This window comes from Rhea americana, unplaced genomic scaffold (assembly GCF_003343005.1).
Source record: "Rhea americana isolate MKP2758 unplaced genomic scaffold, rheAme1 scaffold_180, whole genome shotgun sequence".
Classification (NCBI taxonomy): Eukaryota; Metazoa; Chordata; class Aves; order Rheiformes; family Rheidae; genus Rhea; species Rhea americana.
In genome coordinates this window covers 131,519-146,138 of record NW_028185928.1, presented here as the reverse complement: position 1 = coordinate 146,138, position 14,620 = coordinate 131,519, and the positions used below count along the sequence as shown (strand labels likewise).

Genomic DNA, 14,620 nt, shown 5'->3' with positions numbered 1-14,620 from the left:
AGCAGCAGCAGCAGCAGCAGCAGCAGCAGCAGCAGCAGCAGCAGCAACGCCGACGACCGCCCCGCCGCCGGCACCGACGGACACCGAGCCGCGCAGCGCCGCTGAGGGGAAGCGCCCGCCCGGCACCTCGCCTCAGCCTCACCTCGGCTCAGTCCCCCGCCGCCGTCCGCCCACAGCCCTCCGCCGCCGCGGGATGGCCCCCGCCAGCCTCGCCGTCGCCCTCCTCCTCGCCCTCCTCAGCCCGGTAAGTGCCCGCCGCCCGCACGGCCCCGGCCCCGGCCCCGGCCGCGGCGGCGCCACTGACGCTGCCGCTCTCCGTCCCCCTCGCCGCCGCAGGAGGCGCGGAGCCAGGAGTGCGGAGGACAGTGCCAGTGCGGCCCCGGGCCCGGCCCCGTCTGCCCCGCCGGCGTCTCCCTGGTGCCCGACGGCTGCGGCTGCTGCCGCGTCTGCGCCAAGCAGCTGGGCGAGCTCTGCACCGAGCGCGACCCCTGCGACCACCACAAGGGGCTCTTCTGCGACTTCGGCTCCCCCGCCAACCGCCGCATCGGCGTCTGCACCGGTGAGTGGGGTCTGCAGGCCGCGGGCGCCGCTCGAGCCCCGTGGAGCGGGAGCGGGATCCCGGTGGGGCCAATGCGCCTGCCGGTGCCACTGCTTCACGCCGCCCTCCTGCCCCCGCAGCTCGGGACGGTGCCCCGTGTGTCTTCGGCGGCATGGTGTACCGGAGTGGCGAGTCCTTCCAGAGCAGCTGCAAGTACCAGTGCACCTGCCTCGACGGGGCGGTGGGCTGYGTGCCCCTCTGCAGCATGGACGTCCGCCTGCCCAGCCCTGACTGCCCCTACCCACGGAGGGTGAAGCTCCCCGGCAAGTGCTGTGAGGAGTGGGTATGCGACGAGGCCAAGGAGCAGACCGCCGTGGGACCTGCGCTCGCCGGTGAGTGGGGGCCCCTCCACACATGGGCAGGTGTGATAGGCATCCTGCAGGGAAGGTGATGGTAGTCACGCTGGTTGACATGGGGAGAGGGTGGTGCAGCAGGAGCACAGCAGTGAGTGGGGTCACCCCAGTGGTAACCTTGGCTGCCTGAATTTCTCCAGAAAGGGAAAAAGGCTTTTAGCAGGGCAGGAGTGCAGATGGTAGTCTCATCCTGTATGTTCTCTGCAGCTTACAGACTGGAAGACACTTATGGTCCAGACCCAACGATGATGCGCGCCAACTGCCTAGTGCAGACCACTGAGTGGAGTGCTTGCTCCAAGACCTGTGGCATGGGCATCTCGACCAGAGTCACCAATGATAATGCCTTCTGCCGGCTTGAGAAACAGAGYAGACTTTGCATGGTCAGACCTTGTGAAGCAGACCTGGAGGAGAACATCAAGGTAAATAGTCTCATCTTTAAAGCATGGTCTACTAGGGCAAAGACCCAGTGTCTTACCAAAAATGTCAGTTCTGACAGGGAGTCATTTTCAAGTGGTTTACCTTGAAAATTAGTTACCTTGAAAATTAGTTTTGCCCCAGCAGTGTATATTTAATAATTAAATACCCTTAATTCTCTCACAATATGTTACAGCACTGTGTAAAAATATTTTGCTTGAGAGGAGAACTTAATAAGGATTAGTGTATCTGCCTGCTCTTAGCATGAAAATTTAGAGCAGTGTCAAAGCTTGTCTTCTAAACACTGTATTGTATTCATTTGCATCCTAACAGAAAGGCAAAAAGTGCATTCGCACTCCCAAAATCTCCAAGCCCATCAAGTTTGAATTGTCTGGCTGCACCAGCGTGAAGACCTACAGAGCTAAGTTCTGTGGTGTCTGCACTGACGGGCGCTGCTGCACACCCCACAGAACAGCCACCCTCCCTGTGGAGTTCAAGTGTCCTGATGGGGAGATCATGAAAAGGAGAATGATGTTCATCAAGACCTGCGCGTGCCACTACAACTGCCCTGGAGACAATGACATCTTTGAGTCTCTGTACTACAGGAAGATGTATGGAGACATGGCATAAAGCCAGAAGGAGACGCTAACTAGATTCTCAACTTGAACTGATCTGCATCTCATTTTGTAAACATGATTCAATAGCACAAGGTATTTAAATCTGTTTTTAAGTTCAACAAACTGTTCCATGTGACTTAAGACAATTTGTCTACTGACCCCAAACGGTGATTTGAAGAAGAAGGTAATATGGACAGTGAGACCACAACAAGAGACAACTTCAGAACATGCTGTTCATGAGGTGGTGTGGAGGGGTTAAGGGAAATATGCAGGAAAACCAGATCCAAGCGGATGTTCCCTTAATGTGGTGCCACGTGTTTCACCTAGTAGTGCAATTGAGAAGGAAACCGTTAGCATGTTTGCTTACATGGGTTTGGTGACAGCAAGAGCTGGAGTGCAAACCCTCACCCAGCAACGTGCTACGCTGAAGGTGTCCTGTTAGTCAGGACAGTAATRTTTCTGCTTTGACACTCTGATTCCTACGACTTGGTCAACAAGAATCAGAATCATGTCTATTAGACTGGACAGCTTGTGGCAGTTAATTTACCTGTAACAAGCTACTTTTTATTAATATTGTAAATAATGTGTGTATATATATTTGTACAGTTATCTAAATTAATTTAAAGTTTTGTGCCTTTGTTTAATGCTTTGATATTTTAATGATAGCCTTTTTTTTGAACAAGATAGATAGGATCTAAAGCTTGTTTGACAATGCATTCAAAGCATGAAATGGATACTCTAGTGGAAATTGTTCAGATAGGGTGAAATGATGAACTGAAACGAAGATGGAGATTTGTTGCAGTTGAGGTGCCTGTATCCTTACTAAGCACTCATCTGTTTGGCAAAATGCATTTACCTCAGCTTTAATGAACAAGTGGCTTAAGGGAAAATAGCTCTCTTGTAGTTATTTGGTCTTTCCACTCAAGAGCATTTGTTTCTTTCTTTGACTATGGCTATTCATTGGACAGTTTATGTGTTGAGAAGTGTGACCAAAAGTTACATGTTTGCACCTTTTTAGTTGAAAATAAAGTATTTATATTTTTTATATAAATGACTTGGCATTTCATTTATCCTTAACCTTCACTATTATCTGACTTGTCTCCAAAGGAATTGCTTTGCACTAGATAAACTCAAGTATTACTTGTCKTCTTTGTCTGGAAGCACATGCACTCAGATGTAAACCTGCTGATTTAAGGTCACTTATTAATTCTGTTAACAGCACACCGACTACAGCTTATTACTCTTTTGAATTTTGAATGGGGAGAGGTGCAAACTTTGTTTTGTCAAGCCCAGTATTACATTAAAAAGTGCAGCAGATTCCTTGCATGATTACATGTGGTGGCTTTAACTGAGCCAGCTTGTCACCCTATTATTTCAGCCCCTGCTATAGTACTCCATGCAATGATGCGCTTAACGTCACTGAAGTGTTTCATTGGTTAAGACTTGTTTTTAGATAAGTAAAGGAAATGGCTTTTAAAATACCTGAGTTGAAGTATTTCCTGACTTTAGAGTCAAATACAGAAGTTCGAACTTGGGTAAAATTTTCACTGAAGAGCTAATGAGTTTTATCACAGRATAATTAGGTTGGAAGGGATCTTTTGAGGTCTTCTGGTTTAACCTCCACTCAGAGCAGGGACATCTTAGGCCTGGTTTTACCTGAATGAAGACCTTAGGATGGTATGGTAGACAGTGCACTGAACTCAGATGCCAAGTACCTGTATTGTTTTCRTATTTGCTGGGGGTGGGGAGGGAATCATTATACCTTTCTGTCTCAGTTCTGTGTAAAATGTCCATTGATCCAAATTCTTGCAGAGCCACTTGTGTGGCCCACAGATGAAAGGCATTGTAAGAGCTACATATTTTGATAATGGTCCAATAATTCTTCTCAAATATAAAAAACAGTATAAGAATGGTTACGAGTCACTTTGTCCCATCCTCTAGAGTTAAAAGCAAAACTTCAGTCCTATGCTAGGTCCTACATTAGTAACAGATTTTCTTTGCCCCTTTATTAAGAACTCTATTAAGAGTTTTTTGAATTTAAACTTTAGCACTAAAAGCGTAAATTCTTGTTTTCAGGAAAAACACATTATCTCCAACAAGAATCCTTTTCAGGCAAACAAGTTCAATCCAGAATTTCCTGGTGATAAAAGAGTGTTAGCTTACAAAAATGTCCATCCTTCCGGAACACCTTCCAATTCCACTGATTTCAGCTAGCATTAGCAGCAGATCAGTGTAACACCAGCTTTGACTTATGACAGACAGCAGAGTCCCAAACTGACGGGGAGTCAGTAGTCTTTCCCGTGGCCTCACCAGACCATGGATGGGGCCATAGAAGCATTTCCCCTTCCTCTCAAAAATATGGAGAATTCTCCCGGCATGAGGAAGTGGCTTTCTGCATCCCATATGAAATAGTTTTGGGTAGCCTCTGGCTCTAAGACTCCCTAAGGCTCTCCAGCGTTTTCTCTCTCGCTCTTGCTCTCGCTCTCGCTCTCTCTTTTTTTTTTTTTCCAGGTTATGAATATGATGCAGACATTCAGTTCACTCTGGAAACACTTCAAACATTTGTACAACCACAAGGACTGGTTGTCCGACTACTCCCGTGGCTCCACCCCCAAATAAGAGAACTGTCATTTCTAATTCCAGCAAGGACAGGACACACATGAATCTCATTCATAGCCACAACTACAAAAGGTCTCACAGTCAGAAGAACAGAAAGATGCACAATATAGTGGGCAGGTTGAGTGAGGGGTGGCCTGAGGGATGGGGGTGTTTATAATGTTATTCAAACATATTGATTAAAAATGCTGCACTGCTTTCTTTTAAATTTATCTAGGCTGATATTAGAAATTATAATGAATGGCCATTTCTTGTAACATCAACCTCTTGAGTCTCCTGAGCTGCTCATGAGACTCGCACAGCTTTTGCTCCCAGTACCGTGCGGTATGGGCTACATCTCACGCAGGCAAGGCACATGGCACCACAGTGCCCACTGGCCGTGCCTAGCATTTGAGGCCACAGAGTCACAGAGAAGCAGCAGCACTGCATTTCAGGGAGCCATCTGAGATTAAGGATGGCTAYAGAAGGATTCCCCAAAGCAGCATAGGGCCACAGCCTGCTCCTCTTCCTGATAATGCAATGATACAGCTACTTTGCCTGCTGTGAGACAAATTTTCACACTGTTTCACAAAAGAAGAAAAGAAGAGCCTGAAGCGGGTTACTATCAGCTTATTTTAATGGTAGTTTGTTCTTACCACCGTGAATTAAAATAAGGAAGTACGCTGCATATACAAATCTGTTTGGAAAGTTATTGGTCTCCCTTGAGTGTATCAGGGAACATAAAGCTCAGATATCACTGCAACATAATGATTTGCAGCCCTCTTTTTGGAGAACACATGCAGTTTTCTGGCAGAAGTATGCATTTTACACTACTTAAGGACATCAGACCTCTGAAGGTTTTGTCTCTGAAGGTAAAGAAATGTAAATACTTTTTGTAAGGTTAAACAGAAATGTAAGTATGGATCATACTGTTTGTAAGACTTTCTTTCAAAGGCATTGTGGGAAAAAGAATACCTTATGTGGCATGTGTGGCATCTTAAATGATGGGTAAAATGTGGATCTTTCAACCATGAAGGTGTTTATTGATATCATTTTTCATGCCTAAGATAGAGATAGATGGCAGAATAAAAGCATACTTCAAAAGGCCTAAATTGCTTTCACAGAAGAGGACATAGGCTCACATTGCTTCCAAAATGCCTTGTTTTGGAAGTTTGAGTTTGCATCCTCAAAAAATTCTGTCACATGGGTTTGCTACTGTACTTTCTAAATGCTTTATTCATGTATGAAAGCATATTCATTCAAATTACTATCTCCTGAAAATGGTTCTGCAACAATACTGATATTACAATAGGTAGAGCACCACTTGACCCTCATATAATAAATGATACTCAGTTAATCATGAAACAGGAATTCTAGGTGGCTGGAGAGCACAGTATCAAATAATTTGTGAAATAACTCTAAGCTGTCGTATTTCAGAATTTTATACCATAATACATTTGCATGGATTTGCAGCTTAACTTTCTAACACAATACAGATGTGAACAACAGACATGGATTATGGCCCTTTCATATGAAACAGGCTCTACTCTCCAGATGGAAATTTGTCAGATTCCTCAGAGCTAAGAAAGATCCAAAAGACACTAGTTAAGAAACTCTTCAAGAATGAGCCACTTTTAATGATCCATAACCACACAGGAACAAATAAGTCTTTGAACAGTATCCAGTTATTTGTCTCTCAAAGACAGAGACTCAGCTGAGAAAACTGACTTTTGGACACATCACTAGAAATAGCACACACTAACTAGATCATTTGTATTTTTTCACGTAGCATAGCTTTTCAGACATTACACTTGAAGAGAGCACTCCTCACTGCTACACTGTTAAAMGGGCATTAAAAGTATGAAGGAACAGTAATATTCTTACCTAAATATATACTAATTCAACCATTCTGACTTTGCATCCTACCACCAAAAACCTAAGTTCTTTGAAAACAGTGCTTAAATGTGGCTGTAACTGATGTTATATTACGCCTACACATGGAAGTAGTTAGCAAGGAGAAGCTGGGATGAAATACCAGCAAGGCTTTGCCCAAAAACCAAGAAGAATCTGAGAGAGGAAGCAGCTCAGTTAACTTATTTTTCCTCTCATTTTCCAGTTTTTTTCCTCCCTGCAGTTCCTTTGATTCATGCCCATAAATGGACATACCCAAAACCACCACATTCTCACAGTGTTTTTCAGCCTCACTGAAACCAGGAAATACCAGGAATTTCTTCAGAGAACCTGTTTCCAAACTGTACTAAAGCCTTCAACACATTTAAAGTTTGAGGAGAGTTTAGAAACATGACTAAGGTCCCCTCTTCACAGGATGACAGAGTGTTGCTCCCATATCAAAGACCAACCATTACTGCCGGCCCTGGGCATTTCAGCTGCTCTCCCCAGTCTGAGACCATGTCCCCAGAGCAGCAAATCTGGAGAGATTCTGAAAAGTCCCCCAGGAAACATATTTTGACTGTTTATTATGACAACATTCTTCCACTCCCACCCTTTATTGAGACAGTGCCAAACGCAGGAATATTTATGCTTGCTTAATGTCAAGTAAATCYAGTCCTAATGGTTGTAGCCTCAGTGTTTATGCTTTTAGGGACAAAGCATTTTATAGCCTTGCTGGTAGGACTAAGACATTCCTAACACATCCTRTGGTGTAAACATAATCCAGTAGGGCTCCAATCACTCCTTGGCCAAATTAACTGGGTCACTGAAAGGAATGCACTATCCAAAAAAAGTACGTTGTGTGAGATACATCCTATTAAAAACAGAGATTTTACAACTTTCAGCATCTACTAAATTAATTTTCCTGCTCCTGGTCTAAATACCTTTCAGTGGGCTTGGGTCAGCCTAGCTATTTGAATCAAGTGCAGTTGCACAGGTATAGACCACCTGTGGTCCAAAGTCCTGAGACAAGTTAGGGGAGCCACAGAGGGCCATGCATCTGTGAGGGCTGGCAGCTGGCCATGGGCATGGCATTCACTAGGCAAGCACAGATGAAGTGAATCACATAAGAAAATGTTCTGTAAAAAGCTAACTTTATAACTTAATAGGGAAGCGATAAACCAGTGTAGCTGTTAAATGAATGGGATGGACCAGAATTCAAAATACACCTGAAATACTGATACACTGTTTAAGCTTTAGACAATGTAATATCTAGAAAGATATTACATATCTTCTTAATATACTGTGGTATGCTATGGTGCTGTTTACACTTCATTTCTTAACTTAAGCACTTTTAAAAAAGTCTCTATTCTCAAACAAAATGTCATTCAGATCTTACCATGGACTTTGTGATTTGGCACAACATCATGCTCTGGAAGAATTTACCTTGCCCTGACTTCACGCTTTGGTTACACCACATGTGCAGTGCCCTTTGCTGATCCAAGATTCGGTATTGTCCAGCCAATGGCTGCACCAGCCTCTCTGCTATCGGGCAGTGCCACCTCAGGGGAGAGCCCAGTGGGAGACAGGAGTGGCAAAAATGATAGAGGATACATCACTGACATGGACAACCATCCCTCTGGGGTTCAGTTTTGCAGCCAACAAGAGCAAGACAAGGAGATAATACTGTACAAAGAGACAATACTGTGCAAAGTCTACACATTCTTATCTSTGAATCAACAGCAAAGAGAGAAATACATCTTTGATGAAAAGCAGCAGGAAAAATCATGACAGTAACCAACAACMACTGCAGTCTACAAAGCCAGGGAGTAACGCTGGATGGATCTTGCCATGAAACACTTACTGTCGTGAATTTCCATTTTCTGCCACACTAAAGAAAATCAGTGTTAGAGTTCATTGATCCCTGTGGAAAAGAATATTTGTTCTGACTTAGTTCTCAAGAACACCATATATGCAAGAAAGCTAATATGCAGAGCAATGAAAATATGCGAAAAGTCACATTTGACCCTTTCCACTTATACATATTCTTCAAATTCCAGGTTTGTTCTGAGGTCAGAAAGTCTGAGATCATTAATATGATCAAGCTTCTGAGATCTCATGTGACAGGAGTTAGAGGACCGTGCCAGCTCACCTTACCTTGAGAATCGCCACAAGTGACTCTTGCTGGGTTTTGCCATAAGTTCTGCAGCTGTAATGGCCCAGCTGGGGACATCTGCCCAGCCGAGGTTTTTCATCTACATGTTATTCTATCATTTTTGAAAAGGCAACACAGAATTGAAATGTTTCTTTCTTTCCTTTGCTCCTTCCAGCCACAGCTCCATGCTATCTGCTGAAAAGTAGCCACATTTGACAGTACCACATAGATAAGAGCATGCTGCAGCCAGCAATCCTGAATGGGAATCTTGTTGGGAAACCTCCTAGTGTGCTAATATTGATGAGAAGCCACCCATAGTCAGCACTGCAAGGGAGGACAACCTTTGTATTGCTTGCTGTGTACAGGTGCTCAGTACTGTTGTTCATAAGCAGTAATAAGTGATGCTGCAGAAAGTCTACAGGCATTGTATTAGCTACTCAACAAAATGCTGTTAGAGGAGAATTGACAAGGTAATCCTTGAGTCAGGGCTACAGGACCCTTGAATCTAGTTGACACAAGATAATTCTAGTGTGAGGATGTCCAGGAAGGTCTAATCCTTTTCCTTCTCACATTTGCAGCTTTTTAGATCATGTAGTTATCCTTACGAGGATGCAGATATAATATAAATAATCTTATATAATATTCCACTCCTCAAATTTGAGTATACTGGTCTTCCACTTGAGAAACTGTGTTTGTATTCAAATGAGATTTTTCGTTCTGGCTTTTCTGACCTCTGTAAATGTATAATGAACATTACAAAGCTTTGGAGTATAGCCAGCCTTCAGCCAGCCTACAATGATTCTCTCAGTGAAAATCTACTTTCTTTATGAAAAAAAATAGATTTCCTAAAAGTAGAAATCACATGACACCCTTCTATCCTTGAGAGTACTTTAATTTCACATAGTCAAAAACAAAATTAGAGACCTCTTATGCAATGTTTTCTTTGGCCTTTGCATGGTATTTTCCACAGACCTTATCACAAAACAGTTCAGAAACAATTAACTGTATATTTGTTAGTAACTGCACGCAGACAGATACGATGGCTCTCTCAACAAAAATCAGGGCCAAACAAGCAACCTTTCTGACAAGCTTTCTGATGAAATCTCCCTAGGTCATATGCTGAAGGCTGCTTGCAAGAGGTAACAGGTTCTTATAATAATAATGTGTAATAATATAACTATTATTACTATTCAAATAACAACAGCTATTAATAATCAATTGATATTTATTATCAAATAATTTTAGCAAATAATTAACTTAATCATGATCAATTAATAATTCTGTGCTAGATCGCTCCAAATAATTAATGTCATTAAATCAGTCCTTGAATTTGTACTCTGTATATCCACACTGGGACACTCTGTGGGCTAGCAGGATTCTGCAGAAACAACCTCACCTGAAAGGAGAAAATTAAAAATCATCCTCTGGAGCCTGCATTTGAGTTGGCCGCTTCTGCCAAAAAGGGAGTAGGACAAAGTCAGCCTTTTGTTTGTTTGTTTGTTTTAATTTTAACTTTATGAGCGTGTGTAGATATAGATCGCTCTTCGCCGAGGCCGTGGAGTCCTGCACATCTTTCCTGCTGCGCGGTGCTGCCGGTGCGGGAGGTACGAGCACACTCTAGCGTTGAAGGCGGCTAACGCGGCCGGCGGCGGCGGCGGCGGGGCAGGCGGCCGGGCCCGCTGCGCCTTTCCGCGGCCACCGGTCGGGCTGTTTTGTCGAGCAGCTCGTCCGGGTTTTCGGGAACATACTGCCGATTTTTTGCTGGGAGCTTCGCTGGTGTGTTGGAGCGCCACGCATTGCTCAGACGTATGTTTATACGCTTTGCACGTCATTATCATCGATATTAAAGATGCAGAAGAAAAAAAAAATAAAGAACCCAGGCATGCAGGTAAGCATCCCCTGGAAYCAGCTGCAAGTCACAGAAGATCGCACTAATCCCTTTTCTCTCCTACTCCAGCAGCAGGCAGCATAGCAGGAACCCCGCTCAGACCCTCCCCAGGCCTCCTTCGACTTCCCCTGCAACAGCATCCGGCCTGGATGAACAGTTTACAATAATCGTCACCAGCAGGTACCTAGAAAAATCACCTGAAAGATAAGAGAGATTTATTTACCCTAGGCAGTAATGAAGGCTTTAAATGTCTTGGGTTTTATCCTGTATACCTCTTAAATTAATTAATCATCTGAGGTCCAAGTTTTAGGATAAACAAGGATCTACTCCTTATGCAGCACAAGTTCACACAAAGGCATCGTGGATCAGYTGGCATTCTAATAAAGTTACCTTCTGTAATTGCACCTGTTTTTCCAGTTGACTAATTATGTCCCAATAAGCTTTTGTGTAAATCACTGAAAGGAAAACACTTTCCTCCTGACCTCTTCAACATGCACAGACAATGAGTCGCATCCATTTTGTGTAGGTTTGGTCTGGTGAACAAGATTTTGAGTCCAATGCTCTGGGTCTAACCCAAACCTACTATTTAAAAGTTCTGAGCCAACTCCTTACTTCAGAGCCATTTCCACAAAATGGATTTGAACATACCAACGGGCGAGAGGGCTGCTCTGCATCGTTCTCCAGATCTTCTCTACCACAGCTGGCCCCTCAGCCACAGGGTAGAGCAGAGCCTGCAGCGCAGCTATGTATTTTAATGAGAATYAAAGCAGTAGTAGGCAAATGGTGGATGTTTATGTTAGTCTCAGAGGGTACCATGTAGTTCCTTCGTAAACTAACACTCATGAAGATTTTTAACAACTGGTTTGAATAACATCTTTACATGGTGGTAGTAATAGACTGGTTGTTCCGTGTAATCACACAGAGTCAGAGAATCAACATGAGATTTGCTTTTATTACTGTGTCCCTTAGCAGCATCCCTTTCCCCAGCCCTCTCCATGAGAAAAGAGGTTTTTTGGAGACATGATTTCTCACATTACCTTTCCAAGGCAAACAACATTTAACAAGTGTTGTTCACAGAATTTCAGACCTTTACGACCAATCTCTTAACTAACTTAGCTGGAAATGCTCAGTAAGTCTTGGAGAGGCTCAGACCTGGCACAAGACTCAGAGGTCTTGAGATACTAGTACCACTGTTTCAGGCATGGGTCAGTCAGTCAAAAAATATTCCCTTCCCTTGTGCTGGAATTGGGGCAGTCTGATTTGGGGGAAACCTGTGAGTGGTGTCAGGGAATGTCCAGCCCAGAATGCAGTTAATCCAGGCCCCATGGACTGGAAAGCTCRGGAACCGGCCACACAAGCAATCCAGTGAGACCTTTAGTGGCTGCCTATACTTCCTGTGGGGAAGGAAGACATCTGGATAGCTGCTGATTTTACAAAGAAAGGGCAGAGAGGTGACTCTGTCCATGTGYTGTCCTGCAGCCCCTGTATGTGGCTCCTCAGAATTACCGCTCTTCTTTGCTGACAGTTCTGCTGCACCCTTCYGATTACTGACATAAGGCAAAGAGGGCTTGTGGGAGAAGAAAAGAGAATTTTCATCAGAGGACACTCTCTGTGATGAGAGGCTCTTTCATGGAAGTCATCTGTTCTGCTCCCAGAGATGACTGTGGCAGTACTGATGAAGAGCCAATGTATTACTTTGGGATCAGTTAGGATTCTTCTGTAATGAGACGCTATTCCTTACCATAACGGTAAGTGATCTGGAGGAAATGGGATATCACTGTGTAAAACCCCTCATGACTGTAATGTACAGGCAGTACTTAATGCAATCAGAGATGTTTCAGAAGTGGATTTCTGATAGACTCCCAACAGCTGCTGCCTTTCCCAAGACAGCTGGAAAATCAGAAATGAGAGCATAGGTGTTTGTTAGGCACAGAATGGGGCTGCTGCCATGCAGCATTTAGTGCTGCCTCGTTCCCCTTCTTCCTTCTCGCTTTTCCTCCCTGGGCTTCCCTCCGCCCAAGAGCTTCTCCTCCAGTCTCTCTGTGCTTATGGTAGCTCCATGGCCTGGTACCTGCAGCAAGGCAGCATGGCAGCTGCAGCAAGTGGCTTGACTGCTACAGAGATGAGCACCTTTGCTCTAAGGACAGATAGCTCTTTGTTAATTCTGCAATGAATCAGTAGTTTTTACAAGCTTTTATCAAGTGCTGCAGTACCTTGTCATGTTTTTTTACTGGCTAGTCCGGTGGTTTGTGAAATGTGTTGAGCTCTGTGATTTTGTAGACTCTGATGGTAAACTCTATGTTTATATTCTTTTAGCTCTTTGCACTTGCAATAGCTTGGATTCATTATGTCTTTGATGTCAAAAGTATCCATCTTCCATAAACTTCATTTTGGCCTAGATGACTTGCTTTGTTTGGCAAATTATCATTGCTTTGCAAAGGCTTCATTCTGGACATCCCAGGAATTTCCACATTCTCTGTATTCAAAGAGCTGCATGTGTTGAATGCAACTTTCATCAGTCAAGTGTTGAATCTGTATGGCTGTCACCAACTGTTTCTCCAGAGCTACAGTTAAGTTAGCTCTCAGGTGACAAGGCTATAGGGTCTGTAAGTCATTTCAACAGAAATGCTTAACAGAAATTTGGAACCAGCTCGTGGTTATGCCTACTGATTACTGCCTTCCTCCTCAAGGTGTCTTTWGATCTTCTCATGTTCATGTGCCTTCCCTTGTACACCTACTGAGGAGTGCCTATTCTGACAAAAACTCCTCTCTCTCAGTTGTGAACAGCCAAATCCTGTCCTCTGGAATGTGAGATGTGCAGCCAGATTTGCTGACATGATCAAAAAACAGTCTTCACTGCCCCAAATGTTAGGATATTACAGAATCACAGAATGGGTAAGGTTGGAAAGRACCTCTGGAAATCAGGGGAGTTTCCTCTGCAGCCTTGAGTGTTCAGTGTGATAACACCAGATTGAATGAATTGATTGAGAGAAACCTCATGAGRTTCAACAAGGGCAAGTGCAGAGTCCTGCACTCTAGGCACTAGTACAAGCTGGGGGCTGACCTGCTGGAAAGTCACCTGACCTCCTCCTCTGCAGAGGAGGACCTGGGARTGCTGGTGGATGACAAATTGACCATGAGCCAGCAATGTGCCCTTGTGGCCAAGAAAGMCAATGGTATCCTTGGGTGCATTAGGAAGACTGTTGCCAGCAAGTCAAGGGAGGTGATCCTGCCCTGGTGAGGCCTCATCTGGAGTMCTGCATCCASTTCTGGGCTCCCCAGKMCAWGAGAGACATGGAGCTACTGGAGAGAGTCCAGTGTAGGGCTACGAGGATGATCAGAGGACTGGAGCATCTGCCCTATGAGGAACGGCTGTGAGAGCGGGACCTTTTTAGCCTGGAGAAGAGAAGACTGAGGGGGGATCTTATCAATGTTTATAAGTACCTGAAGGGAGGGTGTCAAGGGGATGGAGACAAACTCTTTTCAGTTGTCCCATGTGACAGGACAAAAGGCAACGGGCAAAAACTGAACCACAGGAAGTTCCACCTGAATGCAAGGAGGAATTTCTTCACTATGAGAGTGACAGAGCCCTGGCACAAGTTGCTCAGAGAGGTTGTGGAGTCTCCTCTGGAGATACTCAAAACCCAGCAGATGCAACCCTGTYTAACATGCTGTAGATGACCCTGTTTGAGCAGCGAGGTTGGACTAGACGATCTCAGGAGGGGTCTTCCAACCTTACCAATTCTATGATTCTGTGAAATTATTTGGGTTACAAAARTGATATATTGGAGCAAGAAGGATGCCTTTTGGGGGGGGCCAGAATCTAGGATGACATCCGTTTCTGTAAGATATTCCAAGAACAACTATTCCTCACAGTGATTAAATGGTCACTATAGGATCATGCTGCATTCTGCCATGTTCAAGCCAGCAGTATGATTAAGTGACGCACTTTCATGTGATTGGAGTTCTTTTGGGCAAGCAAAGAAAATCTGCAGTATAACTGGTTCCACTGTTATGACTGATAYGCAGGATATATAGTAACCTGTATGGAAAAACCACCCTTCTAGTCTGTCTAGCAAAACTATGTGCCGCAAGTTTTATGGATTCTTT

The 14,620-nt window shown here is 44.3% G+C and overlaps 1 protein-coding gene across 1 annotated transcript; it reads left to right on the top strand.

Annotated features, from left to right (window-relative positions):
- Positions 1–10: 10 nt before the first annotated feature.
- On the top strand, positions 11–3,033 carry CCN2 (cellular communication network factor 2). Its single transcript, XM_085301849.1, has 5 exons — positions 11–244; positions 337–559; positions 679–930; positions 1,159–1,370; positions 1,699–3,033. The coding sequence occupies exons 1-5, from the start codon at positions 194–196 to the stop codon at positions 1,993–1,995; spliced, it is 1,035 nt and encodes a 344-aa protein (XP_085157975.1). The 5' UTR covers positions 11–193; the 3' UTR covers positions 1,996–3,033.
- The last annotated feature ends 11,587 nt before the right edge of the window (positions 3,034–14,620 follow it).